At 47.7% G+C, this 18,164-nt stretch overlaps 1 protein-coding gene across 1 annotated transcript in view; it reads right to left on the bottom strand.

Annotated features, from left to right (window-relative positions):
- cacna1bb (calcium channel, voltage-dependent, N type, alpha 1B subunit, b) overlaps nt 1-16,185 on the bottom strand; it is a gene marked incomplete at both ends in the record, with an annotated part of 179,700 nt that extends 163,515 nt beyond the window's left edge. Inside the window, 3 exons of the mRNA XM_080017276.1 lie at nt 8,479-8,618; nt 11,634-11,757; nt 15,905-16,185. Coding sequence (XP_079873402.1) covers nt 8,479-8,618; nt 11,634-11,757; nt 15,905-16,185 — 545 coding nt within the window. The remainder of the gene's footprint in view (nt 1-8,478; nt 8,619-11,633; nt 11,758-15,904) is intronic.
- Nucleotides 16,186-18,164: the final 1,979 nt, after the last annotated feature.

Below are 18,164 nucleotides of genomic sequence, written 5' to 3'. Positions count from 1 at the left end.
ACTTTGAGAGGGCGAGACGGCGGCGATCAGACGGCAGCCATTTTCTGGCGAATGTTCAAAGGCGTCCATTTAATTCACGCTGCCGGGTGGTGGTGCCGCGGCGCTAGGCCAGGGTGAGCGGGGCTCCACGCCATGCGCCGGACACGCTCCGCGCGCCCCCACGCGCCCCGACGCGCCCCGACGCGCCCCGACTTTGAAGCCTCCTATTGTGTCGGGCCTCGTTGGCTGAAAGGGACATGAAAGCAGGGCACAACTTTGAAGCCGACCAAAGCAAAAGTGCAGTCTCTAACCCCCTGACCACTCCACTCCACTTCACAGCCTCCCCCACAGCCGCCAACCCCACCCCCCCCAGCCGGCCCTACCCCGCAAAATATGAATAAATAAACAGTATGATAAAACAAGGAGATGGACACTTGACACATGGGTGGATGGGTGAAGAGGTAGGATGGTAACGTATGGGTAGGGAGGTAGGATGACAGACAGACAGACAGAAGTGTCCACCATGGTAACCTGGATGACAGACAGACAGAAGTGTCCACCATGTTAACCTTGATGACAGACAGACAGACAGACAGACAGACGTGTCCACCACGTTAACCTCAATGACAGACAGACAGACAGACAGGAGTGTCCACCATGTTAACCTTGATGACAGACAGACAGACAGACAGACGTGTCCACCACGTTAACCTCAATGACAGACAGACAGACAGACAGACAGACAGACAGGAGTGTCCACCATGTTAACCTGGATGCATGCGGTTGTGGTTACCATAGTGCTGGTCAGACTGTGAAAGGTCAAGTGAGGATGTGGTCAATAATAATCATGGAGAGATGGACAGGGGGAGGGAGGGAAAGAGAGAGGGAGGGAGAGAAGGAGGGATGGAGGGAGGGAGGGAGGGAGGGAGAGAGGGAGGGAGGGATGGAGAGGATGACTGGGGATGTTCAACACCGCTCCACCTGTTTTTTGGGTGTCAATCCTCCAGATTGCCTGTGTGGGATTACACTTCAAATCCCTGAATTAGCTTCAAATCTGCCGTGGTTTTGTTCCTCCATCTTGGTTTGCCCTCGTCTTCACTCTAAATCGGTGGATTTCTTTTCTCTAAAGTTTTCCGTCTTGTGATCCATTGATTTGTTTTGGATTTTTTGGGCGGTGGTGGAGGTGGAGGATATTTCTGTTGGGTTTTTTTTGGTGAATGTTCATCCATATTCATGCGGTTTTCCGACCGCAAGTATCTAAAACGCTGCTTCGGCAAATTCACAGCAGCTTCCTTTCACTTCTTGTGAGTGGAAACAATAGAAACAGTATATAGAGGGGGCATGCATAACGTTAATACATTGAATGGCTGTTCCTTGAAAAGCATCTGCATTAAAAAAAGTTGCAAATATGGGATTTGTGAAAAATATCATATTACCAATTATCAAATTAAATTACTTGCTCTGAAACGCTTAACAATAAAAACACAACAATAATAATAACATACATAATAAATACATAAAATAATATATAAAACATAATAACATAAATATAATAATTATAATAATAATAATAACATATATAAACTAAAATCATAATAATAGTAATAATAATAATAATAAATATAGCTGCATATGTGCATATGCACAAAATAATCTTACGGATTACCATTTTAAATCACTTGCACTTAAACGCTTAATAATAATAACATAACACTAATATCTATAATAACATATAATAATGATGATAATAATAACAATTATAATAATAATAATATAGCTGTATGGCAGGACTGGGTTTCAATGAATGACAAAGAAAGAACAAAAGAAGCGACATTGTGCACAGTATGTCCAGCTACACACTGGTAACACCTTGCACTTCTCTAGATGCACCCGGATGCAGCGATGATCCTTAGACTGAACGTGTTTATCATAGTGGCCACTGTGGGCCAAGAGGTGTTCTGCTCTGTGTCCCAGTGGTTGGTTGGGACAGGCAATACGGCAAAATGGATGGAACTGTGCCTCTGAAGTCACATGAACAGTACATAAAGCCTGACCTTAAAGGTAGAGTCTGTAATGGTTGGCCGATTTCGGACTTACAGTTTTTGAAGGTTTTTCAATAAAAAAAAAAATCGAAATGGCGGGAACTCCAAATTTCAAGATATCACCAGGGCACTTGATGAACATGTGCCGTGGTGTTTCTGGCCATCATGTTTCTGGCCGCCCTGACAAAGTTCAAGTGGATTTATTACTGTGTCGTGATTTTACAGCAACTAGTTCAGAATGTCGGGCTGCATATGTGTATCATCAACCCTTTCGATCGGGAACAAACTCACACCCTTGTTACGTTAACGAGAACAAAACTGATCGTGCGAAACAGGAGAGTCGTACACAGCGGTGCACTCTGAAACAGTGACGCGGCAGTCTCTCTCCGCACAATTTGCTCGGAAGGAGCCCTTACGCAGGACAAAGAGTTGTCCATAGTTTGATGATTTGTCCTTCGTACCGTAATGCATGACGCGTGTTCACTGACAATAAGGAGCGGGTTACAGTTCGGGCACTTTCACGGCTCCCAATCGAATCGCGGCGCGCGCGGGACAATGACATCAGAGAAGGCATGCGCGGCTGGCAGCGGTTTTCACGACCACGGCCACCCTTTGTACGAGACACAAAGAAGCGCCGTCTGGGAGTAGAAGGGAGTGTTCGGGGTGTCTCAAAGCCCACGCACCTGGCTCGACTCAGCGGTCGTACGTACCGGTGTGCGCCAACGTCCTTATTGTCTTGCCTCTACGCACAAACTGGAGAAGAAGGGAGCGCGGCAAGGCCTTCACCGGCTGCAGGATAAAAAGACACAGGAGGTGACTCCCGTCCGTGACTCCCGCGATTAAGCGTTTACAGTGAGTGTGTATGGGGAGACCCCACGCCGCAAACAAAAGCTCAGGACTCAAAAACTATAAATGTTGGCAGCGGGATTCCTTCTTTGTGAGTGAGTGGATAAAAAAATCTCACATTTAGATGTATATTTTGCGCATGTGCATAATATATGCAATATATGTATTGTTTCTATTGATAAGAAATACATGATATCCGAGGTAGTCTGATCCCGTGCCAGTTTCATCCACCCCTTCATCATCTGCGTTTGATTGGTCGGGTCGGGCGTCGCCGAGCCGTCGCCAGTGGGCCTGTGCGGCGTATTGATTTGGCCCCTCGGCAGATTTATTCTCTTATTAGGAGCTCCCAACGTCTAATCAGGGCGGATTAAAAAATATCAGCGCTCGCAGCTACACCGTCGCCGAGACGCACGGGCGTGTTGACGGAGCCCGCGCTGGATTTCGGCGACAGAGGGCCGTTATTGATTATTGATCCTGAGGGTGGAGTAATCACGCTATTGACTTACAGCGAATGTTTAATGGGGTTTTAATTTCACCGAGACACCAAATTATTTATTTTTCTCCCCCCACCGCGTGGCAAAATGTGCAAACTATGGGATCGATGAAAAAAAAAAAAGTAAAATGAGACTGAGATTAATTAACCTTATTATTATTATTATTATATATTCATTCAGTTTAACATGTGATCGATCACTAAAAATCAGTGAAATTAGCCTGTATCCAATAATAATATGTATATAATATATACAATTACAATACTTTTTTGTTGCTCTGGATCACTCTTTTTCTTTCTCAGTTTCTATCCCTCTTTCTTTCCTCCATTCCCTTTCTCTATTTTTCTTGCTTCTTCTTTCCCTCTCATTTATCTCTCCCTCTGATTCCATTTATCTTTCTTTATTTTACACTTGTCCTTCTTTTTATGATCGTCTCCCAAATATATCTTACGTGTCAATAACATGAAAGCACCAAAATGAATCCCTAAAATATCGTAAAAATGACCAATATCAAGGAATTAGTCGAAAAAGACCATGCCATTTGTTTTTTTAGTTTTTTTTTTTAAGTATCATCCGGCCCTCGTGGGTGTGTGCGCGTACCCGACACTTTCTTTCGATGTCAGGGGACACACACCGCTGAACACACACCTCTGCAGCTCACACTCGCAAATTTCTGTTCGCCTTTCACCTTCCGCCCGTATTTCCGTACGCACCCCTGCCCCCTTTCGAGCCCCTCGCTCTGCGCGATCTTCATTCACTTCCTCATTCAATATCCACCTTGATTTATTTGTTCATTGATCCCCTAGAATAGCAATTATTTACACCGCAAATCCAATCTGGATCCCTTCTACCACCCAGGCCGTACAACAGCTCACAGCTCATAAATCTAATGAAGCAACGTGGAACATTTATCAGCAGCGCACACACACACACACGCACGCACACGCACACGCACACACACACACACACACACACACACACACACACACACATATTCCCTTGGTTCCATGTAGCGGCTAATGAGGATCCAGGGGCTTGGGGCAGGAAGTGGGCTCCATCAGAACCCAACAGCAGTGGTTGGGAGGCTGCTTTTACCAGTGTTTGGAAAAAAGGAACCAGAGTATTTAAGCAGTGATTCCAACCTGCATAAGAACTGCACATTGTTGGATGGATGGGTGGATGGATGGAAGGATAGATGGATATGTAGGTAGGTAGGTATGGATGGATGTATGGGTAGAATGGATGATAGGAAGGTAGGCTGGGTAGATAGGTAAGATCGGTGGATGTATAGGTAGGTAGGATGGGTATTAAGGTAGGTAGGATGGACAGATAGGTAGGATGGTAGATAGGTAGGATGAATGGTTGGGTTGGTAGGATGGGTAGTATGGATGGATGGATGGATGGATAGATAGGATGGATGGATGGATGCATAGGTAGGTAGGTAAGAAGGATAGATGTATAGGATGGATGGATAGGTAGGATGGGTATGCCGAGAGGTAGGATGGATATATAGGTAGGATGGATGATGGTAGATACGAACAATGGGTGGATGTATAGGTAGAATGGATGATAGGTAGGATGGATTGGAGTATATGTAGGATGGGTGGATGGGGAGGTAGGTAGGATGGATGGGTTTATAGGTGGGTGGGATGGTTAGTAAGGACGGGTGGATGGGTAGGTAGGTGGGTAGGTGGGTGGAATGGGTGGGTAGGATGGGTAGGTGGGTGGGATGGGTAGGTAGGACGGATGGATGGGTAGGTAGGAGAAATAGTCAGATAGGTAGGATGGATGGGTATGTATTGTAGGTAAGTAGGATGAATGGATGGATGATAGGTAGGATGGGTATGTACTGTCGGTAAATAGGATGGGTGCATTTATAGGTAGGATGGATGGATTGGTATTTATGTAGGATATAGAAGAAACAAAGAACAAAATTAAAAAATGCTAATAAAATATATACAATATACAATGAGATATGCTAACAAGGTATACAACCAGAATGCCAATATACTAATATTAGCCAATATACAAGAACCTGAGAATTAAAAAAATATATATGTGTTTAAATACCGAAAAAGAAAGATGTGTGCGATGACATGGTGAGAGTTCATGAATATAAATATTTGGTTTGTGCAGATAACATCACAGATAGTGAATATATGAAGGTTTATCTGCCAGATATAAGAGTTTCTGAAAATATGTGGAAATATTGCCAACCAGAGTAAAATCAGAGCAAGAAAAAAAAAAAAACGAAGCTTATTGCAAAAAGAAACGGTGTCTTTTCTTTCTCCACAGCATTTACTTTTACTTACATTTAGTACATTTAATACAATATAATTACTTTTGACGCTTAACTAAAACCACTGTAATTACAACAAATCTGAGATAAAATCACGAGTCAGTGTATTGGAGTTTAATTGCATTAGAGATTACAGTATGTGTATGGCGAGCATTCCTATAAGCCCAATGTAATATGTTTTTATTAACCACTTCACACACAGAATCTCCATTTCTTCCCTCTTTAGAAATGAAGATTATTCATGCATCACACCACTTATCCATCAAAAAAAAAAAAAAAAATTGTTTTAAATAAAAATAAATAAATAAATAATAATAATAATAAATAGTAACAATAATACATTAAAATACATATAAAACAGAAAAAATACAAAAATATTGATTGAGATAAAATATAATACCATTCAAATTAAACAAAAGCACAGGATTTCTTTCTTGCATGTGCTTATCTATGATGCATGGAGTCCTAGGCCCAGAGCAGAGGAAACAGAGGCACAGTGAGATTCCTGTTCAACCATAACAGTCCTAATCAGGCGAGGCATGACCCCTTCGTGCACAATTTATAGCACGGATGAAGTGATTAAAATGGAGAGAGGGAAGGGAGGGGGGGGGGGGCGCTGGTTTATGGAGAGCGGAGGGTGGAGGTACTGTAACTGTACGGACATCACAGCGGTTATGGATGTGATATGGTTTTCTTCAATTATTGTTTTTAATGAAGGACATGGACTTATAAGAACCTATTGCTCAAGTGACATCATTCAGCTTCTTTTTCTTTTCTTTTTTTTTTTTTTTACTGAAAATGTTGCTTTTTGAACATAACTTAAAAGATTTTTTTATGTTCAATTTTCCAGCAGTGACACATAGGTTTATATTGTGCGGTCGTCATAGCCACTTGGAAAAAACAAAAACCTTGCAAAACAAATAAAAAACCGTAGTAAGTAAGTATCATATGTATGAGATCAAAAGTTTGACTTTACGCGATGAGCGTTATTCCAGGCAGATCGTCTTTCTTTCTTCTCCGAGTCCTCGGTAATGTTGAAAAATACACACAGTACACAGAACTTTCCCACATTATACAATCCACCCCGTCAACTCCAAACAAAGGGTAGTATGACACGGAGTAGAGCGGTCGTAGCGGCGCCATCCCCTTGCCGCCCATGCAGAGCCGGGGCTCCCTAACTTTTCAGAACAGGTGTCACTGACCTCCACTCTCCTGACCCCTGCCTGAAGAGGGTTAACACACAGGCCATTACATCCCTCCAGGGCCCCGCGCCGCCGCTGCCTCCCTGCCTGGCGGCCACTCACGTCCCGGCCACCTGAAGAGCGGCGCGCTGCTCCCACGCTCTAAAAGCCTGACCCCGACTTTGTTCGACAAAGAGGGTCAAGCATTAACATGGTTCCACCGCTAAAAGCATCACGGATCACATAACTCCCTTCGGTCCAGTTTTTGTATAAGTCTCCAAACTAGTATCTACCAGCTAGTATCTACCAGCTAGTATCTACCAGCTAGTATCTACCAACTAGTATCTACCAACTAGTATCTACAAATTAGTATCTACAAATTAGTATCTCCAAAACAGTATCTACCAACTAGTATCTACCAACTAGTATCTACCAACAAGTATCTCCAAATTAGTATCTCCAAATTAGTATCTCCAAATTAGTATCTCCAAACAAGTATTTACAAATGAGTGTATCCAAACAAGTATCTACAAACTAGTGTCCCCAAAAAAGTATCTCCAAAAAAGTATTTATAAAACAAGTATCTCCAAAAAAGTATCTACAAATCAATATTTCCAAACAAATATCTCCACACAAGTATCCACAAAAAAATATTTACAAATCAGTATCTCCAAACAAACATCTCCAAACAAGTATTTACTAACAAGGATTTACAAATCAGTATCTCCAAACAAATATCTCCAAACAAGTATTTACAAAAAATATTTACAAATCAGTACCTCCAAAAAAATCTCAGAACAAGTATTCAGAAAAAAGTATTTACAAATCAGCATCTCCAAACAAATATCTCCAAACAGGTATTTACAAAAAAAGTATTGCACAACAACTCTATTTACACTTAGTGACTAGTGCACAACAACTTTATTTACACTTACCGACTGCTGCACAACAACTCTATTTACGCTTACTGACTGTTGCACAACATAGCTTCACTTAACGGCCTGATAGACTGTACACAACACATTGATTGATTTTTCCCACATTTCCATTTGAGCTGCCAGTGCTTTAAAATGACAACAATCCTGCCAGTGCTTTAAAATGACAACAATCAATGAAGTCAAACGTTCATTTGCCACCTCACTGTGGATATTGCAAACCTCCACTGCAGCAGCAGCAGTAGCAGCAGCAGCAGCAGCAGCAGCAGCAGAAAAGTCGAAAAATAGAAAATAATCGGTAAAACCAAGTATGAAACGAGTTTGACGGCAAAGCAAACGGCGTTGGGGAGGCGTACTGACACATCGCTGCTCGTGGGCAACGGCACCAATGCTGTGGCTGCTGATGCAAAAAAAACCCCACTCAATTCCGATACACTCTCTCAAGGCATATAGATACACACACACACACACACACACACAAAGAGCCTCTCTCTCTCTCTCTCTCTCTCTCTCTCTCTCTCTCTCTCTCTCTCTCTCTCTCTCTCTCTCTCTCTCTCTCTCTCTCTCTCTCTCTCTCTCTCTCTCTCTCTCTCTCTCTCTCTCTCTCTCTCTCTCTCTCTCTCTCTCTCTCTCTCTCTCTCTCTCTCTCTCTCTCTCCCCCCACTCCCATCTCAACACACACCCGGCGGGTGAGGGACTCACCCAGTGAGGACAACGACAAAGTCCATTACGTTCCAGCCGTTGCGGAGGTAAGAGCCTTTGTGGAACGCAAAGCCCAGGGCGATGATCTTAATGCCGGCCTCGAAACAGAATATTCCAATAAAGTAGGGCTCCGTGTGGTCCTGCGGGGGGAGATAGAGGGGAGGGTAGGGGTGGGGTGGGGGTGGGGGAGTGTGGGGGGGGGAGGTAGATAGATAGAAGGTGGGGGGCGGGGGGTGAAATGTATTTTTGTTAGGGGTCAGAGAGTGCTCGGCGAAGCGCAGGCTGAAGTGGAGAGTAAAGGAAAGACGTCTTCTTTTTAATGCTCGGGAAAACAGCGGGACCACGGCGGGATGCAAAGTCTTTATCGAGGCTACAATCAGGGAGCAAGTTGAAAAGAATATATACTATATATACACTACTATACACAGTGCTGTACATGCACGCACGCACACACACACACACGCACACGCACACACACGCACGCACGCACACACACACACGCACGCACGCACGCCCGCCCGCTCCGCCCGCCCGCCCGCCCCGGGAAATCAAAATATCATGATTCATAACGAGGGGTTAAATTAGGATTTGGGATGTGGCAGGACCCCAAATTTGTACCAAACCTACAATATACCCACATGACCTTGTATGCCGTCTCAAATTGAAAACAAATTCAATCACATAATATCAAATCACTGAACGTAATCATCACGATTAATTATCAGCAGGTGGATAGAAGGGCGTCTGGACCCGTCGATGTGGAACCGGTCATGCAGTGGAGATCGTGACGTCATTACTACAATAGACGCACGCCCCTTCCAGAAGGTCCATGTCCTGTAGAAAAACAAACCCCATGGCAACGTTGCCAAGGGAACCCCCTTGGATATCTTTCTTTCCCATACATTTACCAAGGCGGGTGGACGGCATCGGCCTGCATCCGCCCGCATGCACCTCCTTTTAGGCCCCAGTTCACACCGCAAAGTCACATCACAACAGATTCAATGTTGAAAAAACAAATAAATAAAAAAATTAAGTGGTGCCCCGCAATGACTGTTTCCCAACAGCGCCCCGCCCCGCCATTAAAATCCACTCGCGCTCGGGTCGAGTCAACAAGTGCGAGGGCTCTTGTTTAAAGAGAGTGCGCTGGATTGGGCTCGACCGACATCACGCCCCCCCCCCGGCCCTGGGCCCCGGGCCCTGCGCGGGCAGGATATCCGAAGCCTACACCGCAACCTCCCTCCCTCCCTCCGGGCTCTCTCTCCCTCCCTCGCTCTCGCCCTCTGTGTAGTACATTTCCGGCAGTGTCCCCAACCCCCCCCAACACAGGTAGTCACACGAGGCATTTTGACGGGCCCTCGCACAGCGACGCAGTAAGATGCAGCGCCTTCCGGTCCCCGCGGTCAAAGCCCAGAGCTTATAAGCGGCCGTCGCAGACATGGTTGACGGGAGGCGCTTCGCGCAGGAATGAGGCCGCCGCCGCCGCCGCAACATCCGCCTCCGCCCGGCCGGGTCGGACAAAGGCCCGGGCTCTCAGGGCAAAGACCCGGGATGTATGGAGAATAATGACAGGCATTCAGCGGGACCTCTTTCTTTTGTCCACTATGGAGGGGTCGGGCCCTTAGACAAAACAATCAAAAAGCCTTTACGTAAGGACTCAGCCGCGGGGCTCCTCCCAGTGAATGAACCATGTTTTTCCCGACGCCGCTGGTGTGTTAACATCTATTATGTATACGTCTTAATCGCTCCTGAATTATATATATATATATATATATATATATATATATATATATATATATATATATATATATATATATACGCTTCATCTCGCGGAGGCCTTTCAGGGAATGGTGGCGGGGATTGGCGGGGGGCCCCCCCTTCCCGCCCTCCCCCCGGAGGATCCCGTTGCTGAGGGCCCCGCGACGGATCTGAAGCGCTGACTGGGCTCTCAGCGTCTCAACCTCAGCTCGATACACGGGCGGCCGCTGTGTTTACAGGGAATCATAAATAATGGCCGAGCGCGCGCCCTAATTAAAAGGACGCTCGTTGTGTTGGATCCGAGAGGTTGGAGGGAGGGGGAGGGAGAGAGAGGGGGGGAGGGGGCGAGAGACAGAGAGAGGGGGGGAGAGAGAGAGAGAGAATGCTTCACGCTTGAGTCGCAAGATATAAGAGGAGCCCATTGACATCATAACACCAAGCGGCTACATCTTGTGAGCGTCCCTCCCACGCCCCATCCCCACCTCCCCCTCCACCCGGCGCTGTTGGAGGCTGGGGGACACACACAAGAGCGGGACGCCGCGTCGAAACCCCGAAAAAAAAAAAACGCACCCGACAGCTGGTTCCTCCCCAAAGTATGCCGGGGAGAATGGGAGAGCTCGTTTTTTACGTGACTATTTTGTATACATGACTGACTCACTCGGTCGAGTTTTTTTCATTCGAATTGGCCTTAAAACGGAGCAACCTCCGGCCGCAGCGTCGGCCCCCCGAAAACCCGTCGCTTGGGTTGGAGAAATCGGCACGGACAACCGCGGCGGGGTCGCAGCTTCTCCGGCGCGGAAAATCGACCCTCCGTAGAGGTCGACGGACGTCCGGGCTCGCTGCCGTCGTTCGCCGGACTGGGGCGCGAGCGGGGGGATCAAAGCCGGCTCGCTGAGTGGCCCCGGCTGTGACTCCCAGGGTGACCAGACACGAGCGCGGCGCGCGCACACACACACACACACACACACACACACACACACACACACACACACACACACACACACACACACACACACACACACACACACACACACACACACACACACACACACACACACGGCCTCCCTGACCCTGACTAGGGAAGGGCGCGGCCCCCACTTTAGCCTCAGTCACTTTTTTTCAGGTTCTAAATATAAAAAAAAAAAAAACGACGCCCCAAACATATCAAACATGTCTTTCGTCGTCCTTTTCCAATGGAGCGAGCATCACGAAACGTTGGGATGCAACGCCAGTGGCGTCACCGGGCGCGGGGTGTCAGAGAACGTCCTGAACGGTGCCGCGTCAGCGCATCCCCGCCGGGGGAGAGGGCTCCGCGGATGCTTTTTTGAAGCGCTTACCGTACCGATAAGGGAATAAAAACACAGGGATGTTGGACGGAGGGGCATGCCGGCAGAACTCACCAGGCGCTCGGACATGGGCGTCTTGTCGCTGGCGGGTAGATGCTGCTCCAGGGCCAGGACGATGCAGTTGGCGATGATGGTGGCCAGGATCATGTACTCGAACGGAGTGCGGCCGTTAAGGAACCTTCGGGGCAGTTTGTTTCAACTTTGCATCATTTCACACTCTGTGCAAACATGGAGCGCGGGGGGTTTTTCTGGCTCTCTACTGCTCTCTACCCTGGCCCGTGCAAGACATCCCCTCGTATCTTTTCCTTTCAAACATTTATTCGTTTTCTCCGCAAGAATGCCAGAATTAAATTATTTTTTTTTTTGCCGTGGTTATTACCATCCTGTGGAGCGAGAAAGTCCATCAACTAAAGGCAGGGATGCACCAAAAGACCGCAGCACACATTTAAAAGACCCTCCTCCGTCCCGGTAGCACACACACTCACACACACACACACACACGAGCGCACACACACACACACACACACACACACACACGTACATACACACACACACACACACACACACACACACACACACACACACACACACACACACACACACACACACACACACACACACACACACACACACACACACACACACACACACACACACACACGACAGGGTTTACTGCACATCTTGGGTCCCTCGTACCCACTGTAGGAGCCCAGAATGAAGATGACGCACAACCCAGGGGCTACGCTGGAACAATAACTCAGGCCGGGACTGTGACTCCATCCCAAACCACGCAAACCACCGGCGCGCTCACCCTGTCTGCTGATGTGACGGGAGCCGGACTGGTTACACATCTGCCCGCTCCGCTCATCCGGAAGGGAGGTTCTCCAGATTACAATGCACAAGGTAAAAAAATCGTGACTGACCAACAAGTAGCCGATCTGAACACTGGGTTTTTGAAGACGCGCTCGGGCTAGCGGTGCACCCACACCAGCTCACCGGGAACGCGCCGGTAATAGTACAAGGCCGGACACACAAAACAAGTGGTCTACTCTTTTTAAAAAGAGAAGAAGATACAGAGTTGATGATCGTTATATTCAAGCATATCAAAACACTTGACACACACATTCACTGTGTGCGTGTCTGTGTTTTTTGACTGACCTGGTCCCTGACCGGCGAACATGCCCCTTACTGTGCCGCATTCAGCTGCGTCTGTGGCGAGGGCCTCTCTCTCTCTCTCTCTTTTTGAATTCCCTCCCTCTCTGCTCCACCTTTCCTTTCCTTCTGACCGTCCATTTCGCCCGGGCGGAGACGGAACGGCGGCGTTTTTTGGAGCGCCGGCATGAGCGAGAGTCGAGGCCTCGGGCCCCCGCCCGCCGCTGGCCCCCGGTTCGAATCCGAGCCGAGGCCATTTGCCGCATGTCATCCCCTCTCCCCAACTACTGTCCTGTCAAATAAAGGAGAAATAACCTCCAAAAGACAAAAAAAAATAAGTAAAAGTTGAGTGGTCACGACAGCCGACCGTCGGGAGCGCCGGGAGCTCCCGACGGCCTGTCCATGAGCCACACAACCGACCCTGCGCTCTCACTTAAGATCAAATCAAACAAACCTGATATTCTAGTCTGGCACCGATCACGAGAGTTGCCGACTTTCTCAAATCAAATGACCGCCGGTGACAGCAGCGCACTCCCACGGCAAAGACACGGCGAGAGACGTTCCAAAAGTGGCTCTCAAGCCCTTCCTCCATCCCTGTAGCGCGCGCGCACACACACTACAGGACTGGGCGGCGCGGGGATGGCGCGCCTTGGGATCCTAACACACGTTACATCAGCCGAGACTCAAGAGAACGTCAAACTAACCTGAAATTCTCGTCTGGGACCGACCCGCAGTGATTTCTGACCGTCTTAAATCTCACGGCGGGATCACACACCGAGAGACTTTTCGGAAGGCGGCAACACTTTGATTTAAGAGTCTTCCCGTCCCGTGGTGCCCACGCACAACAGGATTTAGCAGGACGCTGATCGCACACCTTGAGATTCCATTCGAGACCTGAGATCCAAAAACACACGTCGACCGAACCGCCGCCGCACTCTATTGGCAGGGATAACCAGAGGCTTCCAAAAACGCAGCCTCACACAGTTGAACATTTTTTTTTTTTTTTTTTGCCCATCTCAGTCGTGCACGCGCTACGGGAGCCAACGCGTCATAACGTCAAGCCCGCCTGATGTCCTCACAGGCTAGTCCGAGACCGACCACAGGCCTGCCCGACCTTAAATTATCGTAAACACATTATGGGACTCCAGCCCCGACCCTGCGAGCCGACGCTGTAGACCATATCAGGCAGGGTTGCCGGACGACCAGGCCAACCAGTCCGAGATTGACCGCCAGAGTGTCGAACCATCGCGTATCAGATCGGCTGAAATTAAGACGAGGTGTAGGGGGGAAAAAACAAAAACATTTTTCCCCCGCTCTCCTCGACCCAAAACCTCAGTGGTGACACGTCGAAGGGTCTCATCACGCGCAGTGTGAGCGCTTGACATAATATTGCACATTTAAAGACCTTCTTCCATCGCAGTGGTGCACACGTTCTAGGTTTGAGCAGGATGGGGGGGGGGGGGGGGGGGGGGTCACGCGGTAGGAGCCAAGAACTAAAACAGTATCAAACCAACCCTGATGTGCCCACAAGGGTTTCTGGCCACCCCAAAATCAGGCCGCTCAACACCGAGGAACTCTCCGGAGTGTGTCCGGGATTCCGAGACGCCAAATCTCAGTGGCGCACACGCTAAAGGATTCCAGCGCGCGCTGTGCGAGCAAACATAGGGTCTCGCGACAGCCCCAAACCAGCCGGAGGACCGAGCCGCGGAGCTGCTGACCATCTCAAATCTGACGACCGGACCTCAGCACAAGACATCTGCTCACGACTCTCTCAAGACCCCGAAGTTTGTGTGTTGGGGACGCCATACCTAGAGTCTCGAGCTGTACACATTGGGCGATACAGGGCGGAGCCACTGATTCAAACTGACAGCCATTTCCATGAGATTAGATTTGGGTGAGTGCTCGCCCACGCAGCAGATCCAGCGCTCCGGTCCGGTCCGGCGTGTCGCGACACGCCGGACCGGACCGGAGCGGAGCGGAGGCGTAGGCGTAGGCGGGTTTCAGCACCACGGAGAGCGCTCCAGCGGAGGGAAGAAAAGAAAAAAGAAAAGCCCAGTGGGAGGAAGAGGAGGAGGAAGAGGAGGAGGAGGAAGAGGAGGAGGAGGAAGAGGAAGAGGAAGAGGAGGAGGAGGAAGAAAAGGAGGAGGAAGAGGACATGGAGGAGGAGGAGGAGGAGGAGGAAGAAGAGGAGGAAAAGGAGGAGGAGGAGGAAGAAAAGGAGGAGGAGGAGGAAGAGGAGGGGGAGGAGGACGGAAAGGAATAAAAAACTAAAATCCGTCTTGTTTTAATGACTCAACGTGCGCGGGAGTCGGGAGGGTGGATTCAGCAGCCCCGTCCCTCGTTGTCATCGCTGTTAACTTGAGGAGAACTATGACAAGCGTCCTGCAATAACGTGCACTTTTCAAAAACGCGGTTTGCATCCGCCGTTGACGGATCACATGCACTGAGAAAAAAAAAATTGGATCAGGGACAATGGATCAATTTAAAAAAATGCGTTAATTTGTCAAATCTTTCGGGTTTTTTGTTGTTGTTGTTGGTTTTCTCAACTCAACACGTCCATCCTGGTTGCTCAATTTCAAGTCGCGGAAACCAATAATAAATATTCTTTTTTTTTTTTTTTTTAATAAATGTTGCCAATTTTTTTAAGTTGATTGATTTCCCATTTCTCTCAGTGTCAAACTGAAAAACACACGCACGCACACACACGCAGGCACGCACACACACACACACACACACACACACACACACACAGCCTTGTGTGCCGACAACAGGTGCAGGTCGAGTCCAGATTTACAGCGTAAAGTAACATTTGCTCAGTCTGCATCTGCAAACACCGCTTAATGCGCGGCGGCGGCAGCGGCGATAAGAAGCGGAGCGACAGGTGCGCGCCGCTGGTGACGGAAGCGCACCGACGCGCACCGAGCGACGCAGGCGGCAAATAGATTCATAAATAAAGGGTCGTTGTCGTTGCTTTGAGGGGAGAGGGTGCTGTTCTTTTCTTTTTTTTTTTAAAGAGGTTGAGAGGATAGAAACTACAATTGAAGGTGTGGACTTGCTGAAAGTCTGTCTGCCATCTGGCTGACTGTGTTTACCCTCCAAACCACCCGGTCCCGGGTTGGGGTTGTATGAACAGGTGTAGGTCACCCGGACAGGTTAGAGAAGGATATGGCCACTCAGTGATGCGCTTTGCGTACTTCCTAATCGCATTGTCCTCGCGGAAGATGAACAGGGAGCGGTTGACGGTGAAGCAGTTCTGCTTCACCGGGTTGGGGTTGTATATGGCCATGGTCCTGGCTCTCTGGGCCATCGACTGCTTGTACATCCTCTGGCCGCCCGGAGCGCCGCCGCCCCGGGCTCCCCCTCTGCCCGCGCCCGGTCCGCCTCTCCCTCCTCCGCCTCCGCCGCCTCCACTCGCTCCATAGCGGGAGGGCAGGTCCTCCGCGAAGCGCGCCATCCTGGTCCTGGGAACGCACAGATCCGACAAGGAGAAGCCAAAGTGGTGTCAGTGGAAGCGGGTGGGGTGAGGAGCATCAGAACGAACGCGCCGGTCCAAGAAGCCACATCTCCAAACCGACGCTGGAGCGGTTGTTTTCTTTTTTTTCTGGTTTCTTTTTTTGTTGTTTTTTTGTTTGTTTGTTTGTTTGTTTTTTTAGGAAGAGGCTGCGTTCGGGGGAATCAAGAACCACATCTTCTAGTCCTCCCCATCCATCCACTCATCCAAGTTACTCATGTTGCCTTGACAGGAAGCGTCAGAGCCAATCTCATAATAATGCACAATTCACTTATAAGAACAGCGTTATTATTGTCAACACCCCCACCCACCCCCCCCAAAAAAAAAAAAAAAAAACACAAAAACACAAAAAAAAAATTAAAAAAAAAAAGAGAGAGAAAAAAAAAAAAAAAAAACACCAGTGGAAAGTCTCCGGAGAAGCAGGGGGTGTCGGTGGCGAGGAAGAGGAGGAGGAGGAGGAGGCCCGGAACCGCGCTCTCTGCTCCAGATGACGCCGCGCCGGAGCAGTCCGACGGGGCAGGCGGTGCGGTGCTGTCTGGCCGCTCGCTCCCTGCGCGGAGCTGGAACCAACGGATCCCAGCCGGGGCTGCGGGGCGCGCACGTGACCGCACGCAGCCAATGGGAGGCCGGAGCGCACATACGCGCGCACCGGCTGTCGACTTATTTGTTATGGGGGGGTGAGAAATAATGATTAAAACAAAGCAAAAAAATAAATAAATATGAAAATAAATAAAAGACACGTTACCGAAAGAAAAAAGCAATATAAGGGAACGTTCATCCCGCCCCTCGATTCTTATCTTAGATTGGATTGATTGTAGGATGGATCCCTGGGGCGAAATTCGGCAGTGACGACAACCTACAGTATAAGCAATATGCGTTGGGCTGGGCGATATAATATCGATGTCGTGATATGACTAGAGGACTCGATATCGGCGCTATTAGTTCCATGTTTCACTTGAGGATGCATTAACAGCACAGTCATCAGCTTTTCCAGCTGTTCTAAACAAAACCTCTCGCTGCCTGCTCATAACATCCGCATCACGAATGATTTTCTCAAATATTTCTTGTCATTTAAATATCTTATAAAAGCACCAGCAACAGTCATCCCCAAAATATACCCAAACATCAAGGTATTTGTTCAAAGAAATTATATATATATTAAATATAAACATTAACATTAATATAAATAATATAAATATAATTAATATAAACATTTGATTTTGTCAACATAGCTCGTGCATTTAAATGTGCATTTTAGCATTTTGTCGCCAAATTAAACACGACAGCTTCCACGTGGGCAATGACTATTCTTTCAAATTATCAGGACATGTTCTTTGTTCAAAAAATAAACCACCACGGTGTGTGGTATAGTCTTAGTGGGGGTCATCATTGTGTTGTATTCTTTCCAGTCACCCTACTGGCCTGGCCTCTGTAGGATACCACACTGGTTAAATGCAAATATGCTGAATTCATACCATTGTAAGTGGATTTGTAATCCGTCATAATTGTTTAAATAGGCATAAGTAGGGCTATAGTAGACAAACTGAGATGAACAAAGATGAACTCTTTATATGTGCCAAACAAATATACAGTATGCATATTCACAGTATGTATACATATACACAGTTGTGTGTGTATACATATACACAGTATGTGTGTGTGTGTATATATATATATATATTATATAACAAACGTTTTTTTAAGTTGTTGCATGTTTTTTTTTCTTTGGCCTGTTGCCTGTTGGCGCGACACAGCTGACGAGTGAACTAAGGCGCAACCTAGTGGCCAACCAATATACTGCAACAAAAGTACGTTATTTAAAGGCCTATTCCGCTTTGTTATGAATTTCTCGTCTTAATATTTAATACAAGTAATTCACTTTGTGCAAAATACTTTGATTCTAAATTATTAAGAATTAAATC

This window comes from Zeus faber, assembly GCF_960531495.2.
Source record: "Zeus faber genome assembly, chromosome: 17".
Taxonomy (NCBI): domain Eukaryota; kingdom Metazoa; phylum Chordata; class Actinopteri; order Zeiformes; family Zeidae; genus Zeus; species Zeus faber.
Note: the sequence above shows the minus strand (reverse complement) of the source record. Positions and strands in the feature narration are given on the sequence as shown.